Source organism: Lonchura striata, chromosome 3 (assembly GCF_046129695.1).
Source record: "Lonchura striata isolate bLonStr1 chromosome 3, bLonStr1.mat, whole genome shotgun sequence".
Taxonomy (NCBI): Eukaryota; Metazoa; Chordata; class Aves; order Passeriformes; family Estrildidae; genus Lonchura; species Lonchura striata.
The window spans coordinates 44,113,302-44,137,099 of NC_134605.1; the positions used below are offsets into that span (position 1 = coordinate 44,113,302).

Genomic DNA, 23,798 nt, shown 5'->3' on the forward strand with positions numbered 1-23,798 from the left:
GAGTATGAAAAAGATGGAGAGATGATTCAGTATGCTGGTGCTATGGAGGCACAAATGTAATGGGGTATCTCAGTAGTTCCCCTTCTCTCCAGTTTTTGCACAGCCAGAGGGACTCTGAGCACCAACCTGCCTTGCAGTAACAAAGACAGAACAACCCCCCCTTAACATATTTTCTACTACTGCTGATGTATTTGGCTGCTGATGGCTCCCTTTGGAAAGGGCAAACCCAGAAATGTTCCATTGTTTCACATTGCTGTGCATTAGAAATAATTAGAAATAAGAGGATTTTATTTCAACTCAATACAGAATTGTTGAGTTTTGTATATTTTTGCTCTTCAGAAAGTTTTACCTGTGTAGTTTAAAACAAAAGCACAAGTAAAAAATCCCTGGTATTGCCTATATTTTTTTTTTTTGTTTGGTGGTGCTTTCTGCTTTGCACTTTGCTTTTGCACTGTCATTTACAAACCAGTCACAACAACGAATTAATTTACTGTTTACTTGAATCATGTAGCATATTGAGTTTCATTACAAGTATCCAGAAAACATTTTTCCTCAGATAATCCTTTATGACCCTAATGTTCGATGATCAATTTGTCTCACAAAATGAAACAGAGGTCAGAAATTCAATGCAGTGTGACAACACTCTGTTCTTCCACTTATTATTATGGCAACATCCTCTGGTATAATAAGTGTTAAGACTTGCATAAAAATTCCAATTTGAAATCTTATTTTGAGAGATCTGCAGCTCAGTCATAGAAATTTGCTGTAGGCAGAACTTGTCATACAAATATTCAGCCTACAACCAATTTTCTTTAACATGTTTTAACATCTTCCAAAACAAACAAAGACTCAGCACTTTTAAAAATACAGTTCTCTGTATCTTGATCAAAACACAAGACTTGATTCAACAATGAGTAGCTGTAGTTTGAAGCTAGTTTGAAGCTAATATAAAGCATAGAAAGGTTAAGTGAAGTGAATTACTCCAGTGTCAAACTAGAATAACACACTAGTAGATCAGGCTCAAAGTCACTTTATTTATTAGATACTCGGTTAGGGCCTCTACTAGATTTTGCTTTAATATCAGGGTGAATCCAGCTAAACTCTGCTCCTCAGAGCAATGTGTCCAAAAATGATAGAAAACCTGGTTTGTAGAAGCCTGTTTCCAGATGATTGTATATCATTTACTGAGGCATCCAACAATGCTTCAGACTTGTTTCAGCTAAGATAAATTGGGTGAGTGCATCTCACATCTCCTGTTTTCATTTACTCAAAGTGAAAAATCACCTTCAAGGGATAATACCTTGTGTCAAACACAAAACAGGCTGACTTCAAATAATCCAAACACTGATCTAGCTTGTAGCTAAAGCAGGTCAGGGTGTTTTGCATTTTGTTCAAGATCTTCATAACATTAATTTAAACATCAAAGGCAGCAAAAGCAATGAAAAAATTAAGAACTCCAGAAAACATACTATAGTGCTGAACTCACACCTGTGCTGCTTTTCTGGTGCTCTTCTTGTATTGAAGGGAGAGAGAAAGGAACTGTCAGTGGGTGACTCACTTCAGAGGAGCTCTGGGATATCTTCCAGCTGAATCACCTTCTGCAAACCCTTGTTTTCCTTCTCCAGCTGCTAAGAAAATTTATAGGGTGAGTTCAGATATAGGAGGCTTCATCTGGACAGATCTTCTTTAAGAATCTGTAGCAGAAACACAAGTGAGAGGATTGCTACCAAACACCCTTCTTGGATTTGCAACAAATAGCAACAGCATATTTGGAAGCAACCTTGAACTAAAGAAGTTTATCTTCCTTTCAGTAACCACACTCCTCTGGGGAGTTTTCAGTCAATGTGCTTCTCACAGAAGGAGTACATATGTGTCTTTTTATTTCAACTTCTGCCCAACACCAACATTTTTGACTATGTCTATCAAGAGTATGTGTGCCTCTGCATAAGTGACCTTGTGGCCACCTCCACAGATTACATCAATAGCAAAGCATCGAAGCATATGCTTTCCCCAAACCATAACCAGACAAACTCAGAAGTAAAAAAAAGAAAAAAATAAAAAAGTTGCATGTCCAGAAAGCATTGAGGTTGGTGGGAAAGAGAAGGAACAGGGCAGAAACTACAGTTATGCTGCATGTGCCTGGAAAACTGGGTTAAATAACTGTCTGGTAAAGCTTCAGCTGGAATATTGTGTTCTTTTTTGGTCTCCCAGTATGAGATGGATGATAAAAATCTGGAGAGAGAGCAGCAGAAAACTGCTAAAATGGTCAGGAGCCCTAAGGCAAAAAGTGGCAGTTGAGAGAATTGAATTGTTTAATCTTGTTTAATCTGATAAAGAAGAGAATAAGGGATTATTTAATAATAGTCTACAACTATTTTGGGGTATTTACACAAATTAAACAAGCCAAAATTCTGGTATTGCCAGCAAGGGGGAATATCCACAGATGGTGGCTGGGATGGGTATTAGAGAAAACTTCCAGCTTTAGTGGGGGATAATACAGGGTACTCAGGGAGGTTGTGGAACCTCTTTCTTTGGAGGTTTGTAAGACTTAGCTAGACAAAGCCATACCTAATGTGGTAAAATGGCAGTGCTGCTTCAGGATGTTGGACCTGATGACCTCCAGACATTCCTTCCAGCCAAAATTTCTGTCACAAATTTTAAGTCCTGTTAATTGACAGTAAGTGCAACAACTTCAAAAGGAAATGTGGTTCTTCACAGGAGAGGAAAAATGCCTGTATGAAAAATGGACTTTCAGCCTTCTGAATCCATACAGACCAAATGAAGTAAATGCACTTCGAGATGAAAGAGAGCATTTACTTTTCTCAAAATGTTGTCTTAGCAATTTTAAGGTCATCAGATTATTTTAAGAGAACAAAAAACAGCCTCATTAAAAACCAGAATTCTCCATACTTCCTGCTCAGAGTTGGAACATAAAGCCCCAGTCGTAAAAGGTTCACAGAGAAGGGCATTTTTAGACAGTACAATACTTAATACATATTGGGAGTTAAATATACTTTCAAAGGGATAGCTATTCAGCTGTACAGGCCACTGCTTTGGACATTAGAAAAGATACTTCATGCACTTTAAATATAGATCCAGCTCCTATGGTTACTTCCAAAATAACCCAGGAACCCTAAATTTATTTGTCTGCCACTAGAAAAAGTTCTACAAAGAAGTTTGAATCATCTCATGGCTTCTGCAAAAGTTTGTTTAAAAAAAAAGAACAAAAAAAATCATGTTTAGCCAGTGAAGATCATGTGGCCAAGCAATAAGCCTTTCCTCAAAGTACGTGAAGTTTCTCGTGCCGCTTTTCCCTTTAGACGACCTTAATGAGACAAAGGTGCTCATATTTTTTCAAACCCACTTGATTTTCTGCATTTCCAGCTGTGATCCACAGTTTGTGCTCAGTACTAGTAACACCAGATTGTCCAGAGTTACCGTGAAACAACCACAAGCAAATGTTTCAGAAACAGGTAAGTGGACAAAATCATTTGTATTTCACAGAATACCAGGTTGGAAGTGACTTCAAGGATCATCTGGTCCAAACTTTCTTGGCAAAAGCATGGTCTGGATGTGGCACCCAGGGTTAGAGGGGACAGTTTGAAAGGCTACAGGGGGACAGCACAGGGGCCGCCTGCTTTACTCCAGCATGCAAGTAAGCAATGGCAGCACATGGGGCAGATGAAGTCAGTGGAGGAAGGGGGAGCAAAAGAAAGTAAAGAGCCAGCTGGGCACTCATAACAGGAATGATAGACTTGTCTGTAACAAAAGGACTCATAAGATAATCTGCAAAATGCTAGGGAAAATGACACTTTCCTCAGGCGCCAGATGGGGACAGTGCAATTTAGGAAGCTGCTTAAAACTCCACAACAGGAGCAAGAGGAAAAAAAAACACCCCTCATAAGTGGGTAGGAAAGATTTGATTGTGAACATTGGGTAAAAACAAGCTGTCTCCATCAGAAGACCAGAGTATCTCTGCCAGCACTTACCTTGCTCTCATCTGTGTTCTGATCAAATAAAGTGCTAGACACTAGACAGCCTTTTGATATTTCTGGCATATTCCCTTCAAGGAGAAGGTGCAGGTGTATCTGCAACTTTGATGCCTCTGAGCATCTGCATTTAGTGTCAGCACAGCATAGAATGAGCTTAGAATGCTCACTCTCATTCACAACACCAGCTAATGGATTCATGCCATCAACAGTAACTGGATATTTCCATATCACTCTAAGAAATGCAGCTTCAGTATTTCTGAGAACTTTCCTAGAGATGAAAATTAGTGATTTTTATTGAGGGAATTTGTAGTGTTTCTTGTAAAATGTGGGCAAGTCATTATTACCTTATTGTACCCATTCACTGCAATGAGGTTTGCTGTACACATGGTGTGACTGAGAAACTGTGGTGCGTTCAGGGATTATAGACTGTCCTGTTACATATGCAAGCCTAGTCATTTTTCTCTTCTTCACTCTAAGAGGATTATGAAAGCATCTCTGTGACATTATAAAAACATTTTAAGAGGCTGTTCCTCTGTGTTAGTCTGCAGATTGATTTCACTCTCTTTCCTTAGGTTACTTTAGATTCTCTTCTAGTTCATGTTTGATTTATTAAAAAAAAAAAAAAAAAAACCAAAAAAAAAAACAACACCCAAACCAACTAAAAATAATCAGCAGCTGAACAACACTAGGATGTTCTGCAATAACAAACTAGGACAGACTGGAAAAGAAGATACAGACACACAGTCATAGCAAGGATTCCCACTTAAAAAATCCAAGAGGATTTTATGCCTGAGCCTTAATAAGGCTTTTTACAGATGATGAAACTCTCCTGTCAGCATCCCTTTAAAGTTTCTCTGTATACATCAACAATCCTGCTGGACAATTGGCGAGACATTAGGAGGCTTATGGCATGCTGTGCTGTAAAGCTATCTAGTTTTAAAGAGCAAATGACTCATTTAATAGATATGGTTCTGTTGAAAGAACATTCTTCAGAGCTTAGTAAGAAGTTTAAACCACATTAACATTAGAAATCAATAAGCCAAACCACTGTGGACTACTGAGGTCACGGTTAATAAAGAACTACTTCAATTTTATTTTCATATCCTGTTTTTGGACTAATCACTTGACCTCATTTTAAAATATGGTCTGGATGTAATTCACCATTCCACACAAAGAGACTGATTCTTTTCCCCATTTTACTCTCTTCAGTAATTTCTTTTCTATTAAGTCTGATTTACACCAGAGGAACTGAATATATTTACTGGAATTTCTAAAGGAAATCAGCCACCCAGTTTACAAAGCACAGCTCGATCTAATGGTGCCATTTGGACCTTTTCAGGCTACATGACATACAGCTTCATGTTTGCTATGTGACATAAAAATACGAAGGAATGAACCCATGGTTTGCTTTCTCCTTAGAGTGACAGGTCACTCATTCCTCATTGTCCAAGCTGCATAGACTGCAACTGATGGAATAGCATTTCCCCCATTGGAAGCAAGGTTGCCTCTGGTCTGCATACAGGCTGAAAGCACACTGAACACATTTGTACAGTAATTAGAGCTTATTTTGAAGATCTCCTACAAGTATTTCAGTATTTCAAACAGGCCTTGAATTGTTCAAGTACTGAGCCACCCTGAAGTTCCTTGCTCGGCTTTCTGACAGGAAAAGACACAGAAAGAAACATCAAAGGATGGTTGTACCTTTACAAAACCCCATGTATTTCCTAATAAATGAAGACATTGCTAGTCTGAAGGAGCTTTTTGTTTTGTGCTTGTTTTTACTGAATCCCCTACTGAGAAACTCAGTTCTTAGCAAACAAAAGGAAGAATCCAGAAGCTGTGTGATAGAAGACAGACAGTCAGCCTTCAGCACAAACATCTTAAAGTTGTACTAGTGCTAGAATATACTTCCTGGAGCTCTGGTCTTACACACAGGAGAAACATTGGAAAGAAACACTGTGTCTTGGATTTCGGTGAGGAATATCCATCATCTTGAATAGAATGTCTATGCAGAGGCAAAACACAGCACTGACAAGAATGCAGATACCTCAGGTTTCCATAAAAAATAATCTTTCAGAAAATACTATCTATCAGAGTTATGCCTGAGCTGAAAGCAAGACTACAATTTAGTGGTAAGAAGAATCTCAGATGACCAGACTACTATTTGCTACTGGACAGCCCTGGGGTCATTTATTTATTCTATTACTAACAGCTCTTGTCACACAAATAATAATATATTTTCATATGTTTCAAAATAGGAATCAAAGAAAAAAAAGCAATTAGTTTCTAACACTTTAAATTCTGGATAACCAAGCCCCACAGCTTAAATTCAGTCATATCTGAGTTTTGCAGACCTTCTCCCAGGTTTCTGGCCAGGGCTAATACATGGATTTTCTCAAGGTAAGCTCACAGTTGTTTTCTGTGTTCCAAACAGTGGATTTAAAAAACATAAAACAGGTTGTGAAAATTTCCTATTATTCTAAAGTTCTAGTTTTCGGACATAGAGTCAATATATTGCCCGTGATTACTACTGCTGCACTTTGCACATGCTACTTTTTGACATGGCATGGTTTTGTCTCCTTACTTTTCCATAATCACTCCTCAGAATTATTTTAAACACCCCCAGCTGATGTCTAGCAACATGGGCACCTGAATTAGTATCGACAGCATATTCAGTAATTTTTACTTTTTAATTTTTTTTTTAATGACTTTGTTCAGAAAATGCTTATCTGCTCTTTTTTGGCAGCAGCTCAAACTGTGTCTGTGTTAGTGCACTGTGAATAAATGGCTTCATGGAACAAGACATCTGGGACTCTGCCATGGGAAAGCTGGGGTGGAACTGGTAAGGAAATCTGGTCTGACAACTTGAGGGAGCTGTGTGGGAGCCAAGCAGGGCACCTGTCAGCTTCCTGGAGCCACCCTTTGGAAGGGGCTTTGGTGCCAGCAGTGAAAGTCTCTTGGGAGTGTGACTGCCAGGGCATCTCATGAATGGATAGACAGAGGTGTTTCCTTAACAATGACCTCTACTAGAGTAATTCTGTGATGCTGTATAGAAAGAAGCCTTTAAATAACTGTGGTTAGAGGAGGACAATAAAATATGAAACAAAGGACATAATACAATTTCCCTTGAGAAGTCAGTAAAATAAATGGGCTTCCAACACTAATAGATTTGAAGCCTTCCTGTGATTTCTGAACTAGGCTATGAGTAATTTGGTCTCTTCATTCCATTCGCTGGTTCTGCTACAACCTTTTAGATAGTGCAACAGCCAGAGATGTTGCTTGTTTGTCTGAAAGAATAATAAAAATAAAACCTAAAAAAAACCCCTTTCTATTCACGCCCCCCTTTATTTTTAATTGCTTCCATGGCAAAGGTTTTGGAAATCTGTTAGATGCAGTTATTATGGAAATAGGTGGATTGGTTGTTTTGCCCATGAGTCAAAAATGTCTCTAGAAAGCTTCCACTGTGTAAGACAGCAATTGACTGCAGAGTCTGCAAACCAGCAAAGATCTGCCTTGGCAAGACTGGGTGAAATTGTACCAGCCTTGCTTTCTGTTCTGTAGCCACTGTGGAGATAACACAGCAAAATACTTCGGACCTGCCACTCTATGGCTGGCCAGACCAGACACCTATTATAGAATTTTTCCTTCTGCCACTGGACTCTCTATGAGATGGAATAAAGGCAACATGGTAAAAGAGGGAAATAAAGGAAGTACAAGGAATAAAAGGAAAGAGAGCTGTGTGCACAGAGAAAAGAGCTGAGATCAAGATTTGTATTTGCTTTTGAGTTGAAAGACATTATAGTCTTTGCTGTAGAAGAAGGAAGATGGGATGAAGAATAACTTGTTTTGGCAATAATTAATGGCTCTGATGGCTTCAAATTGTACAACACAAATTCCTGAGTTTCACTGACTTCTTTCTATATAGAACCAGTCAGCACAGAGTTCAAAAAGTGCTGCAACAATATAATGCACATAGCAATTCTCTTTTTTTCCATATGGAAAATTGTTTTCCCAACCAACTGCTCTACATTTAGCTATTTTGCATTACAAATATTCTAAACATTGTCCCACATTACTGGATTTTAGGCACAAAAAAGATGAACTATTTTGAGAATTTCTATTGAATAACACACAGAGGACTTAAATAGCTTCTGTATAAAGCTTTCACATGCTTAAACCAAATAGATTACCCTTTCAGGAACAAATAAAAAAAAAAATCCCTTGAAATTATCCCTTATGTTTGTAATAGTGGCCTCAGAAAAAAACTCTACATAACAAAATACAGTACACATTGTGATAAATGTCTCAGTAAGGATCCCTTCCATAAATATATTCATATAAATCTTGATATGTCACTTCTAGGGCAGAAGCAGAACATTTTGTAATTTTTCCATGACTGTTGTTTTTCTCTCTTACAGAAGGAAACATCTGCATCAGCTCATATTTGATTTTGGCCCCTCAGTACCACATAACATGGCTTGCTGTGCTGGGAGGACTTTGTTGATGTTTTAAATTTTTCCATATTGTGATTTTAATTCAGATCACAAACATATCTTTGAAGTCAATTTCCCAATCACCTCCACTTACTTGGCCCCAGATCATACAGAATGGTCTTAAGAGCACAGAGCCTTCAGACAGAGCCAACTTAACATGATTTCAGCCACTAAAAGGCATCCAGTCATGGAACTGGACAAGGAAGAGCCTGAAAAATCTCCAAACCCTGGGTTAGCAGCACCCTGCATCTTCCTAGTGCTCCAAACTTGTTGCTCATGTAAACATAGTCTTTGCCTTCATGTGTCTAAACCAGGCAATTTTTTTGTGAGCACAATGCTTCTAAGGGCATTATTCTTAAAAATCCCCAGTTAATTAAAATGTCCAATTAAACGTCCTTTATCTATGCCAAAACCATATTAAGGTCTCTGATAAATATTGTATCCCCATGTCACCAAAACACTAACAGCCAGACTAAAAACTTTTCCCCATGGTGAAGGTTAATTAAGGAAGAACCATGTGCCCCCAACACAAATGCTTTTGTCAGTAAAAGAAATAGGAGCTGTATAAACAAAGTTTTCTGTCGCTTTTGGAAATCAAACGTTTTTAGTTGGATGGGAAAAATGGAAAAAATAACTACTGAAGGTCCTTTTTCTGTATGTAGTTATAACTGCTGGTTTTCAATAATAATGAACTAAAATGAATATTGGACTATAAATTCTTACACAAACCTAAGTGTCCCTTCAGAGCCAGCTTACCCTCAAGTTCATTTCATTTAGCACAGCTTTTTGAAGGGAACAGACCAATCCTCACAGAAATGTGTTCACAGACAGATTGCTCACGTTGTTCAGCACCATTATTTGGCAAGGTCTGCAGCCAGATGGGTTTGCTAATGACTTCTGTAAGGTGCTTAAGTCAGAAGCTACTGTAACACATGACTGCCATGTTTAATTATCCTGTTAATACAGCTTAGTAGATATAGTTTGGTATGTAGAAGTCAGAGTTTTTGATGAAAAATAACAATACAAAATGGTCTTTTAAATTGATTATTTGCCCATATATAACCTTTCCTAAGAAGAGTCTCTTAGAAAAATTGTTACAGCAGTGATAGATATTTGTTCAATTTATAAAGCATTTCTCAGACAATGTGTACTAACAATGGACATGAAATTTTAGTTGCATGAGTTGAATATATTTTTAATTATTCAACAATTTTCCATAGGTTTGCTTGAATGAATTCAGCAGCCAAGAGGAAACTGGGATAAAACTATGGTCTTGAACTCTTTTTTTTCCCTCAGGGTAACTCACATGTGTTAATTAGCTTAATTTCATTTTGAAAAGGTGTCCTTTTTTTGGTGTAGACCTTAAGCTCAGTACTGTCCACAAAGCATCTCACATATGCTAACATACAATCAAATCCTCAATTGCTGGCACAAGAAGATGGCATGTTGACTGCTACAACTAACATATAAGGCAATATGAAGAAACTGAGCTTCTTTTGAACATTTTCTCCAAGATGTGGTTGTCAGTTAAAGCAGGATTTTTTTTTTTTTTTTTCTCCTAGGTCACTAATTAATGCCTATGAACAAACAGTTCAAACAGTTTTTGTTCACACTGGGGAAGCCACCTCCTGGGTTCCAGGATGGGATGCACCATAGAAATTAACTGTGATAATGGTGGTAACTCCTCCTCAGTAACAAGGGATCCTGGCAGCCCTGAGGGGTTGAACTGCCTCTGGTTGGAGAGCCCAGGGACTGAGCTGAACAGAAACCCGAGCTATTACTGGTAGCAATGACTTCAGATAATACAAGATAAAATATTTCAGGTTTAGATTTTTAACATTTATTAAAAAAGCAGGATGTATGTTCATTTCAAATTAAACAGTTAAAAATGTTAAAGCATACAAACAAATCAATTGTGTACTAGCAGCATCCAATTGTTAGAATTTTCTAGAACTCCTCAGTACAGTCTTGGCAAGCTCCAAATATTACAACTTGCAACCAACTGACCTCACCATAGTGCAGATAAAACAAACTTTATAAAAACAACAATTTAAGGTTAAATAAGCTTAAATAAATGTGTTAAATACAAGACACTTGATCAAAGCCTCTGTACAAAGATAAACAAATTTGGCATTGTACAACTGATTGGTTGGCTCACACCATACATGATTTCAATAATTAAGCAGTATAACTGTTTAGCTGAACATTAACTATACAAAAGTAACTGAAGTTGGGAGTGGGCTAACCCCAGTGAGCCATTTACAAGGCATGTGTATTTTTAGAAAATCAGAACACTGTTTATATTCAGGCACCATTTGTTCCTGCAAATAAATAATCTCTAATGTATCTGCATCCAAACTAGTGTTAAACACGTCAGTGCTAACATTTTATAAACACAGCTCTGTGACTATTCACTATACCTCCATTCTTATTGCTATGACAATGTGGACTGTGGAAATAAAACTACTGTACATACAAAAAAATAGAGCACCTTTTAAACATTAAAGTATATGTCTGGTTATTCTTTTTATCTTACAATACTGAAGCCCAAGCTAATTTAAATTGCTTTAACATCTTCACCAGCACACCTGAAATGCAGGAACTAAAACCCCAAATATTCCTCTTCAGGCAAGCCCCAGCCAGAGCAACTTCTAAAAATGTCTAAAATGACACTAAGGATTTTTTACATTCATCTGCACACAAACAAGTATCTGCTATTCTCTGCTTTCTTCATATGAATTTAAAGACAGGTTGCCACAGTTCTCCCTCCTTTTCAGATGAATAAAGCTGGACAGAAAATGTAGCAGAAACACCTAAAATGGATTGTGAACACAGTGAAATTATTACCCCGCTAATTCAGAAGATACAGCTGTTACATTGTTCAACTAAGCATTTTGCGGGGCCCCAACCACTAGGATTTTTTGTCTATTGTATTAAAAAACCATTCCGTAAATTTCCTCAGTTGAGCAGCTGCTGTTTGAGACTCTTCCTGAAGTCTCATGTTATCTTGTCTCAGGTGCTGCACCTCTGCTTGGAGAACTGCCTTGTCCTGTTTTTCCTGGTTAACAAAGATACAAGTTGAGCAAAGTCAGTAGTTGTGATGACAATATTTATTTTTGTTGTTAATATTTCTATGCAAGTCATGACAGCTATATTTTGTTGAGATCCCTAATTTATTCTCACAACTGTTAATTGTAAGTTAATTGCCCAAATATGCTCCAACTACTTCATTCATTCCAAGAAAATTCTGCAAGCTAAAAAGAAAACTAGATGCTACTTTAATACAAAAATTAAAGGAGTTTGCACCATTTAACAAACAAACAAACAAAAAAATCAAGCATTAAAAGCATAAGAAGCTTTTAGCTATAATAAATCATATGTGAGAGCCCAAGTTGTAAGCAATTGATTTCAAGCATATGTTTAAGGAAGAACAATATCTAATTTCAAAATTTTTCCTTACATGATTGTTTTGTTATCAAAAGCAGCCTCATTTCTATTATCCTGGCAATATCTCCAGCTCAGAATTTTGACAGCAAATGAAGGACAAATCAAGTTGTTGCTACATGACCAAGGTAGCACAAGGCAACAAGGATGACAAAACTGGGGTGCTAACTACTTAGCAATGGTGCCCTGCCCATATCCTGTGTAAAATCCAAAGTACCATAAATGAAGATGAAGTGTTTCCTTTTTTCTGGGGTATGACTATTTGTAGGACTATTGGTCTGGAGTAAAGACCCATAAACTACATAGCCTTGGGCCAATTTCCTCACATAACCATTCCCACAGGACCTTCTGTACCTCAGTGCTCTGATCAACCACTGAGCTATACTGTCAGTTCTTTCAAGACCTTGATGAACTCTGTTAGAAAATAAATCTACTAAAACTGGGGAGTAGTCATGGTGGTAGTGGTATCTTACCTTTCTCAGGTCAGTTTGTAGCTGCCGGAGGATGACTTCCAGCTGGTTTACTTTTCCAGTCAGAGTACTTGGAGCATGTTCCCTGTAAAGTAAATCACTACCTTCACTTTGAGTTAGTGAAAAACATTTTCTCCCCAGCTTTAGCAGAGTTACACTTGTAGCAATAGCAAAGGAAACCAATCAGTTTAGGCATAGTTAGGAAAACAGAGACAAAAGCAGCATCAGTAAAAGACTATTAGTAGAACATAAATCCAGTCCTGCAATATCTGAAATACAACAATGCTTCTCATGCAAATCAGGCAGAAGTAGCAATGATTTTAAGAAGCAATGCTTTAGGAATGACTTGCACATACCCACAGTGCAAGTCACACTCAGTGCTCCATGGTGTGCAGGCACATTGATAGCAAGCTGCTTTCTGATAAGGACTGTACTAATCTCAAGCAAGATGCAGCAGCAATTACTGCAAACCGAAAGAGCTGTAAAGAGTTCTTTTGTCTGCTGTGCAGTAGTGTCATTTTCAGTAAAGGATAAACCTATGGCTTAATGGAGACAAATATTTTGTTTAAAGGTCAAAACACATAAAATATTGCCACAGGTTAATCAAATGCATGACTGAAGAAAAATACTGAGAATAGCTTCTGTTTTCTGAATGACAATGAGCACTGTGGGAGACAGTTCTACATACATTATAGATGCAATTAGCCATCATGTGAGTAATTGTGCCTAAAAGGGAGCAGGTGAAAGAAAAGACAGGCTTTACATTCAAAGCTGAATCAGCTGCTTCATGCAATTGCACAAATCTGACAGGTCTGCATGGCTAAAAGGGGAACATCTTTAGCAGTCTTTTGCAATCCTTACTGATCGTTAGCCTTGGGAAAGATATGGACTTAAAAGTCATTGCAATAAATGTGCTTTACCATGTAAGCAAGCTAATTTGTGTAAAATTGGTTCAAATTAAAATGTGATAGTCTAACAAGCAAGAAGACTTTTCCCTCTATTTCCCATTCTTCCATTCCTACAACTGAAGAGCAAAACCAATCAACGATGTGTTTTTCTTTTAAAGCATGGTGGTGGACAGATTATACTGCTGAATCTATAACAAGAATGATCTTTAAATTAACAAGCATACTCCTTAGAGCAAGTGAAGAGTCAGGGGGAGAAAAAAGGAATCAGTTCACTCAGCACTGGAAAGAATTTGAAGAATTGGGTAGTTTGCCATAAATTCTGCAGTCCTCTGTTATAGATTCTCTTGATTAATTCACCTCCATATAAAAGAAAAACCACAGGTTTGCAAATAGCAAATCATTCCAAAGATAGGATAGACCCTTTTCCAAGGTTTGAGACATTTGCTGCCAATTAGGTTATTGCATCCTACAGAGTTGAGCTCCTATTAGTTGTTCTACTAAAATGAAAACAGAAATAAATGTAACAGAAATATTATTGTAAAGGAGGAATACAGTGAGAAATTTGATTATCTGAAACTCTGCATCTAACTTTGATCTGTGTTACAGACTATTGCAGCGAGAGAGAATTTGATTTGAAGAAGCAAAATTTTTCATAATTAAAGAAATTGTAAGTCAAGGCAAGAAGTCTGCCATACATGCATACAGGCAGTTTGACATGCAACATTAAGAGAAAATCTTTCCTTAAAATACTTCTGTGAGAAATATGCTTCAATTCTGACATACCCCACATCCTCAAGAAAATCTTTTCCATCTGGGGGACTCTCATCCAAAGGCAACTCCTGTGTTCCTTCCAAGCCCTGAACTTGCTGCATATCATTCAAGGTGCAAAAAGATGCTACTCTCTGATCTGTAAAAAAGTAACATAAGGATACGTCTAAAACTGGACAAAATAAAAGGCTATATTATAGCCATTATCCTGGTTCAGTTAGCGAAATGGATGTAGGCTTCTACATCTCAGCTTTGAAGATAATCAGCAGATATATGCACCAGCTAGTTGGCTTCCCCACACCTGCATCCAAAGGCAACCCCAAAGCAATTTTTCTATGTCTATCATCAGTAAGACGGCTTTGTCTGGACCACTTAATGTTGATATGAATAGTAAATTGGTCTTGATGAAATATGCAGAAAACCATTACAGAATTCAGGGCCACAACCAACAACAGTAATAATTCAGCAAAAAGGTTTGCATTTTTTCCATGGACTTAAAGCCTTCAGATTCCTCAGAAATCTTCATGGCTCATTTCATACTGCTTTACTGTCTCAAGCATTTGCAGAAGCTGATGGTAATCTGCATACTTGAAAACAAAAAAAATCAGACTATTTTTATCAATTGAGTTTTTATTAGAGGTATTACTAAAGCACTCTATTATCTGTATTGAATTTCACTAGAACATAATCTAACAAGCACAGATGCAATTACCTATGGATATACAGTGTGGTTGCCAAAATACATCAGTCACCACATAAGAGAAGTATGCCATGCAGATCATCATTGCACAGGAGTAAATGATGCATTCATTAGGATTTTTTTTTTCTTCTTTAAAAAAAAAAAACAACAACAACCAACCAAAATCCATATTCTGTGGAGATTGATTTAGCTTATTTCTGCCAAACAAAATCCATGTCTATAGGCTTGTATGAATTCTGGCGAGAACATGCCTGCCTTGCCCTTTCTCCCCTTGCTCTACCACCCCACCAGGCCCAAAGCTTGCATTATCATGCAAACGTGCAAACATAGGAAGTATTAAAAAAAGTTTACAAAAGGCAAAAATCATCAATCCCAGACCATCACCTAGAAACGGCGTCTGATGACAGAACGGCCCAAATTCTTCATCTGAGTCAAAACCTGGAATAAGATTTAGAATGGTCCTATAAACAAGACAGTCCATCTCCACTGGAGCAGCTGTGGCCCTTGCTGCAGTGCACACAGTGGGACGTTCCCTGTGCAATTCCTGCTGGCGCTCACTCCCAGCCTTGCCAGACCATGTCTACACAACACCAATATTACAGTAAGCACCAAGTGCCACGCCCCACGTCTCGAATAGCAACACCTAGTATTGTGACACAGCATGGCAACTTGGCAGGCTACATAAGATGACAATCCTTCAAACTCTTAAGGACATAAACAGTGAAGACAGGCTAGATCTCTTCAAATAGGAAGGACAAGTTATACCAAACGAAAATAGGAAATAACTAAAAAGCTCTTTGTTGGTTTTAAAAAATCCCTTCAGCATAGCATAGATCATGGCATAGATCACCAATTCATTCTATAATACAACGAACAAAAGTTGCATTCCTGGTTTTGTCCGGTTTCAAAGACTGCAGCACATTTCTCCTGCTTTTAGCCTTATTTCTGACTACTCAGCAAATACGAACATGACTATTCCATATGTGCTGACAGTAAGGTAAGAATATAATTTAAAATACATAATCAATGATATCATTTGCAGATTTGAAACCTAAGATAAATAGATTTACTTTGTACAGATAAATACAACTTAGTTTCCCAGATCAAACACAGTACATAGCCCAGAAACAAGACAGTGTAAACCAGCAGTCTGAAGTACACAGATAATTGATTTCACTTTCATACTATTAACATTTTCATTACAAAAACTAGTTTTTATAAAGAAAAATAAAGTGTATTTCTAGGTACAATGCTGTAGACCTAGATTCTGCTTCTTACATATAAAAGGGTTCCCTCCTATTCAATCAAAACAAAATATACATCCATGCAGAAGAAAATACATGTAAATCTCAGAACTCTTATTTTTAACTGAGATGTCGCTGCCAAACTTTTAAGAGAGTCCACCCACAGAAAAGCATTTGCAAAAAATATATTGGTCTTTATATCAAAAGTTAAATAATTGACTTAGCAAGACCAAAGATGAGACAAAAATCCATGTTTACATTTACAGTAAAAGAGTCATATAGCTCTAGTCACTAATACTTTGAATCTGTATTTTCATTGTTCCAGACCACTAACAGAGGCCAGAAAAAACTCCAGGCAATTTTGATGTACTGGAATCAGAAAAAACTAAAATGAGTATAGTGCATGAAGCCACTCTCTCATTGTTAAGGTAAAGTCCACCCACAAACATATACTGACATATGCATTGAAGCAAAAAGAGTTACACATGCATGCCCTAGAAATCACCAAATGTTAACTAAATATTGCCATTTTTACTTTTTCTAGCAGTTTAACACACTACTTTGGTTAAAATATTATGTGTCATGCTAAATGATCCACTTCTTTCTCATTTTATTATGTGTAGCATAACATTTAGGTATGAAGATTTTAAATCAAAGTATTAAAATAGCATTAATTATAATAGCACAGATGTTTCTGCAAAGATAAATTTGCATTAAGAAACACTGCATTTTGATTGGCACCAGTAGACATTCATAAAAATCACCTGGAAAAATATCAGGAGCTGAAACCACCAATTTTAATGAACAAGGACGTCAGAAGGACTGTCTTAGGCTTTTAATGCTCACAATATGACTTATCAAACACTAAACAGCTTTTTGAAAGCATAATAAAGTTTGAAATAGAACAAATAGTACAAAGTTCTATTCATAACAATATTCAATATATGTATTTGTGTCAGTTGTCTTTTATAATTACAGTAGCAGGTATGGACATCCAAAAATGCTTCTCTTTTTTGTAACCAAAACATGGAAAATATCTAAAGATATAAAAAGTCATCAGCAACATAACATATATCTTGAATGCCAGTCCTTCTTTCCTAACTTGAAGATCTATTGGAAGGATAACATAAAGAGAGAATTTAAAATAATTCTCTTATTTTCCCTTAGTCTTTTCAGGGATTTCTCCTTTTTCAAATTTGGCTTTCCAACTTATTCTAGAAACCCCTATATCTTTATCTTTACTCAGTTGAGCATCCTTTCTTTCTTTCTTTTTGGTTCTTTAACTTCTTCTTTTTCACCACAACTGTCCTCCCTCTTTTGCCATAGAGTCACATACAGTCCTATCTATTTTTTATTGCTTGTTTCAGGGATGGATACAGTAACATTACAAAGAGTATTTCCATCATGTGAACTGCTCCCTGGTTACATCTCTCTGCATTTCCCAACAAAATAAGAGACAGGATCTGGACTTAGCCTATCCATGTATGACAGAAATGGGAGAATTCCCCTTGCTACTGACTGGACTGATGTTAGCATGCGTGCAAAATATCATCTCTGGAGAAATATCAGAGTCAAAACCATGTATTGCAAAGGAAGGAGTGCAGAGTGCTAAAATAATGGTCCACTGTGCTGCAGCTTATGGGTGCTGATCCTCCACAGAGGCAGCTGAAGCAAAAACCCTTCCCTGATGCAGCTTGTGGAGTTCATGCATGCACAGCTCTCCATTACTCTGTGAAGACCATCTTAAAGATTTTCAGAAGAAGTTTGAAGTAAATATTCAACTTTGCACCAAGTTTCTTGTCAAGCAAATATTCACATGCATATATGTATAATTGATATGCAACACATTCCTTTCCAATGATCTTTTATGACATGCCTATCACTTATTCTTTTTAAAACTACTTTCAAAATGAACGACATAGGATGAAGTTGAATAAGGTTTAAAAATTCCATTATTTGTAAAAGTTTCTAGTTGCAGCACTATGAATTTAGTCAAAACATTGTATAAATCATCTAACACATGCAAAGATGTCTCTACTGTAGAGTCCTAAACAGAAAATAATTATATTCCTTCATACAAAAATAGATTATTTTTACTACTCAAATTCTTACAATAATTCAAAAAACATCTAATAAATAGCTTCTGTCTTACAACTCAGACCATCAGTTCTTCAGCATTATCTACAGATATATCTAAGTTATTTGCAATTAAAACCCAACAAGTTAATACCCTTCCTCTCTAGGATACAGCACTGTGGGTTGGCTGTATTGCTCTACCTCTCATTCTCAAATTCAAATGTAATTATACTTACATAACACTTACCAAAGTGAAATTATTTTAATCATGATACTAGGTAATAAAAATAATGAAAATCTATTAGTTTTCAAGGAAAGATAAAAATAGAGGAGCATAGCAGGTACAGAATGATCTTTCACTCAGCTGAACTCAACATTTTTATTAGCATTTAAAAATATTCTTCAAGTACAAAGTTACAGAGCTAGTCACTTACTGATGCAAGCCTTTTTTCAGTAGTTTAAGATGTCAGTAACAAATAGTAGGATGTTTCCTGAGCAATCAAACATAGGAATCCATGGGAAGAACTCTCAAGGTTCTCAGTGTCACAGTATTTCCTGCCAGCTACCACAGCCATGCTTGAGTAGTATTGAATAGTAATGAATGCACAGCAGGCCAAGGAATAATACAGTTCTTCAAATTCCTAATCATTGCTGTTGGTTTAGGTTTTCACAATGCCATTTAAATTAGTGTAACAAGCAATTCTGAAAAGCTTTAATCAAAGTGAACATTAATCACTACTCTGGGAAGGAATCAGGAATCAGAAAACTGATTTCCATGGTTTAGAAAAGTTAAAAAAGATCCAAGTCACTAACTTCACAGGCAGTTTTCACAAAGTTATGACCTGTATCTTATACAACAATGACTGTGGTAACACTATCCTTATTTATAGATTACACTCAGGAACGCAAGCAACACTGGTTAATAAATGTCAGACATTTTAGGACAGCACTAAGAAAACACCCCTGAAACAACAAAACACAAACACTCAAATGTGAAAATTCATATAAACACTCAAACCAACATCTGTTTTCTCTGTTTAGACATTAAGTGTAGGTTTAGCTCTCATCATTATGTGGATGAGATTTTTTCTTGGTTAATCTGGTTCCATAATTTAATAAAGCAAACCTGGTCTATATCCTGCACCCCAAATCCTGCTGCTGGAAAATATACTGTACATTTCTCCTGGTTTTCAAGGGCTTATTAAAACTGAGATGGACCACAACACCATTTGGATTATATATGACAGTTTATAAACACAACACAACAAACTCTGTGTTACTCCCAGTTTCATTTTAAACATCTAACTTAAATGTTTTGAGCCTCTCTTTCAAAGATCTGATGTTGCAATTGATTACAGAAGAAACTTAGGCACTAAAGTGGAAGAATTGCATCTAAAATGGATATAGAGAGTATCATAAAGACCCCAAATTTTCAGTGACAATCTCCCACACTGAGAATTGATACTGCCGAAAGAACTAAAGGGCTACAGAGGCAAACACTGGATTTTTGTAATTCAAAATGTGGCTAAACAATATATATTTAAAAAAAAAAAAAAAAGTGTACTGAACATTGATCTTTATTCAAATTTTCCTGTTACCTTCAAACGCTCGTGCAGCATCTACCAGGTGAGACCAGTCTAGCCCTGTGGCAGTGTCTGGCAGGGGCATCAGGCCAGGATCATTGAATTTGGCTTTATCAGATAAGGACCCATCTGAGAACCAGAATTCATCTAAACAATAAACACAATAATTAGTCTTCCTATAAAAATTATGTACAATTAATTTTGAAGCTACTGTAATGATCTGTAAAAAATGTATAAGCAAAAAGCCCTTATCTTCATTTCCCTTGTGTTTATCTTTTCCTGTTCAATACTCAGTATGGGTGGAACAATCTCTAAATGTTGGCAAAGTAAGATGGCAAATTTTTAAGGGGTATTTTTTGGGTGCCACTGCACATGGTGTGTTGCTCACATTTTCACATGAACACTGTGTGAGTAGGTAACATCCACTCAAAGCACAGCATATTAAACCTGAGCGCTGAGCCAAAAAGTTGCTAGATACACCAAGTTATATTTGTGAAGCAATATGAAAGATATTTACATGCAGAATTTTACTCTGAAACTGAAAATATTCCTGTTCCAGAAGAAATTAAAAAGAAAAAAACTGCTTTTCTTTTAATGCATTTGTAAATTCTAGCCTATATCCAGATTTCCCTTTCACATTGAAAACATTACCCTATTAGTTTAACATCTGTAGCTGTATCTCTGGGGATGCAAGACTTGGATGAGATTTCAGAGTGAGCTGTAACACACTGTAAAAGGTACACAGATCATATATTAAATGAAATGTATACACAAACTGTTCAAACAAACCTTTCAATTATGCATACTCTAGAATATACTACAAATACACATTTTAGTAGAGGAGATACTAATTTTCATTATTTTCTTGAATATCTTTATATGTTCCTAATTTGTCCATACTAATCTTCACTCTGATCAATGTGAATATGTTAAAAAGAATACTGAATAGACACACAGAGTTTCTTAAAACTGATCATAAACCAAAAATATTATTTGCAACATTACATCTTAACCATAAAGCCAGCAGTGGAATATAATAATTTCATCACATAGTATAGTCAGACAAAGAGTATTTTTGCTCCAAACATATCCACTCCAATGAAACAAAAAAGTCAAAAGCGTAATTTTTCATCAAGTATTTCAGGAGGAAATTTCCTGAATTTCACTGGAATCTAGTCATTTCAGTAATTTAAACTGTAATACCTAGGATGAGTATTTTTTCCCAGGAAAAGACCAAACACAAAAAACAATGAAGGAAGGAATGCATTCATACAAATGGAAGATACATTATTGTTTAAGGAAACGGCATGCTGACATTGTGCTGATATTAATGTCCATTTGACTTAAAGATTCTGACCTAGAAATCCAAAGAGAGTAGGCTGTTACAAAGCATTCCACTGCAGAGATTGAAGCATATGATACGCTCTATTCTTTGCAGAAACCTTGCTTAAAAATAATACAAAATATGAGGAAAAATAAAGTGAAGGGGGCTCAGAATCCTCTGCCAAAAATTAGGACATCCTGCAGAAGAGGTAGAAATTCTGTTTACTGTGGAATTTATCTTGTTCTACACTTTTATGAAAGATGCAATATTGTTACATTACACTTGGAAGTGGCTTGAGAAAACTGTAGAAATGTCCTCAATACCTACTCTTAGTATGTAAAATGGATGTTATATGAAATGGAAAATATAATATAGACATGTATTCTATTCATATATCTGTACTAAGATTTTATTTTCAGTTCTGTATAAACATACATAAAGCCTTACCTAAGGCTACCTTTGTGCAAATACATTGAAAGCTGAGAGTCAGAGCAGTTTCTGAACTTCTGTATATGACTTGGGAATGGTAAGAAACTTATTTGTGCGAGTACAAATGTTTCATACATCCCTGTTGTGGAAAATAGACAGAATACCTTATTTGAAAGACTGGCAAGCCAGCTTTTGGTTCTAGACCAGCAGGCAGGCCCTAAGGGACAGCCCTTGCTTTTGTGTGATCAGCCTGGAGAGGCTGATTGTGAAACCTGTCAGAAAGAAGCCTGCTCCCAGCGCGATGCTGCCAGCTCTCCAAATTAAAGTGTAGGAGTGATATATTCACCAGTAGTCATCCTTCATTATGCATTGTCTCTTTGAGAACCTCAGTTCACCTTAGGGTGGATCCTACTCAGTCCTGCATAAGCCCTGACAGAGCCTGTCAGAGTAGAGATTTGAATATTGATAGCTCTGAAAATGCAAGTGTTCATGCTGATGGCTGAAAGTGTAAGTGGAATAACTGAACAGGCATGAGTATGCCACCACAGAATAATTCATTTTCAAGACATAAATTGTGTTCTTCTGCAATGGGGGAGCAAAAAGAGGGGGAAGAAGAAAAAGAATAAAAATACCAAACATGAGCTCTAATGATACAGGCCTTTGTGCCTTTGAATTTCAGAGAATATTGTTTGCTTTCCAGGAATGATCTAGGTAAGAAGAATTATTTCTAGCCTCCTGTATTTGCATTTATTCCCTGCTCCTCTTACCTTCCTGTTGCCTTATTCTGTTTGTGTAGGACTGCCACATCAGCAGCTGTTGCCTCATTCCCTTTTTGATTTGTGCAAAGGTGGCAAGTGATTAAGCATGCCTACCTCTGTGTGTCCAGAAGGACATGCCTGATCTAGTAGGCCACTACTTCACTGTGCATTAGGTTGACTTTTGAAGCAACACAATTTCCTTTGAGGAAACATTTTCAGTGTTATCTTCAGATTTAAAGATTATTTTATTTGTTGTACTTCTCTTGGTATAAATTTATTAATCTTGTAGTTTCTGGTCTTTTCAGTTGTGTCAATTCCTACACTTAGGAATTCTATTTCTTTTTATTACTGATGCATAAAAGTATAAAGCATTATCAAGAGTCCCTATTTTCACCAAAATTACGTGGTCAGTTCAGTTTCCAATACAGCTCGTGAAACTGGTAGTTATTGGTCCCACATACAGCCATATTCAAAAAGTAACTAGTTATGCAGAAAGAAGATTCACCTGACTTAACCTATTTTACTTCCAAGACAATTATCCTGCTTCAGTTGGAACTGCTACTTTTGTGCAGAGATTGTAGATCATGAAAAAATTATCTGCTACGTACTCCTTGCTTCAAACTAGACATGTCATTTAACAAGTAAATTCTCTCCAAAGCAGCTGCAGGTGAAGAAATATATCAAATCTCACACAAATGTAAATCCCACACTCTGTGGGATGTCTGTTTTTCTTTCCTGCAATCAATAATTATTTCTCTATAGTCTTCCTAAGCAACAGCTTCTGCCTGCTGAACCCTTCCCTTCTTTAATATTGCCTAGGGTTGCCCTGCTTCAAGGATGCCAGCCTGCTCATAGGCTCTCATGCACATGTGCTTCTGATAAGCACTTTTTCCTTCCCTTCTCTTACTGAAGATAGCCTCATGTTCTAATAATGTGAACCCTTCACTGTGTGAGAACAGGTAACACCAAACATGTTCACCTTTGGTTGTGTGAATTAATCCTTTATCAGCTTGCTGACAAACTGATTTCCAAACAGCTACCATTGCACATCACCAATATACAGTGATGCTCCTTCATTTTAACATTGCTTCTTATCAACAAGTTTAGTCTTGGATTGAAGCTAACATGGGTAGTAAGGCAGTTTGAAGATAAGACTTTCATCTATGAACATAGTTGTAGAAACAGTTCCTGCACTTCTGGCAGCCTTTTCCCTATGCCATGTATAACTTTTAGAATTTGTCATTATATCACTGTAAAATATTTCCTTCCTCCTCACTGCAACTATCCTGCACTCTGCTTCTTTCCTCACAGCACAGATACATCCTGCCAGTTTATAAGTTTAGGGCATTTTCTTTCTCCTCTCTTTTTGTGTTTCATGATAGAATGGACCATGGTGACTGATATGTAAATCAGATTGTCTCCACGTGTCTCCCTGGGTTCCCCAATTAAGTTATTACACTAGTTCAGTATCAGTGGTTCTCATTGTTTTAATTCTTTCCCACTCATTCACCTGCCATGAATTTGCAAGAAGGGCATAGATTTGTACCTCAAACTGCATTTAGAATCACTCAGTATGAACAGCACCATCTCAGTCAGAGAATCGTTAGTG

At 36.8% G+C, this 23,798-nt stretch overlaps 1 protein-coding gene across 3 annotated transcripts in view; it reads right to left on the reverse strand.

Moving 5' to 3' along the window:
* Positions 1 to 10,302: 10,302 nt before the first annotated feature.
* The window catches only part of SIPA1L2 (signal induced proliferation associated 1 like 2), a 123,334-nt gene continuing 109,838 nt past the window's right edge, over positions 10,303 to 23,798 (reverse strand). For 2 of the 3 annotated variants that reach the window (XM_021527120.3, XM_021527122.3), the window contains 5 exons: positions 19,694 to 19,825; positions 15,160 to 15,213; positions 14,091 to 14,214; positions 12,403 to 12,484; positions 10,303 to 11,543 (listed from right to left, as the gene is read on the reverse strand). In XM_021527120.3, the coding sequence (XP_021382795.1) occupies positions 11,397 to 11,543; positions 12,403 to 12,484; positions 14,091 to 14,214; positions 15,160 to 15,213; positions 19,694 to 19,825 (539 nt within the window). In that variant the 3' untranslated portion in view covers positions 10,303 to 11,396. The remainder of the gene's footprint in view (positions 11,544 to 12,402; positions 12,485 to 14,090; positions 14,215 to 15,159; positions 15,214 to 19,693; positions 19,826 to 23,798) is intronic. The other variant, XM_077782112.1, reaches the window with a different exon arrangement.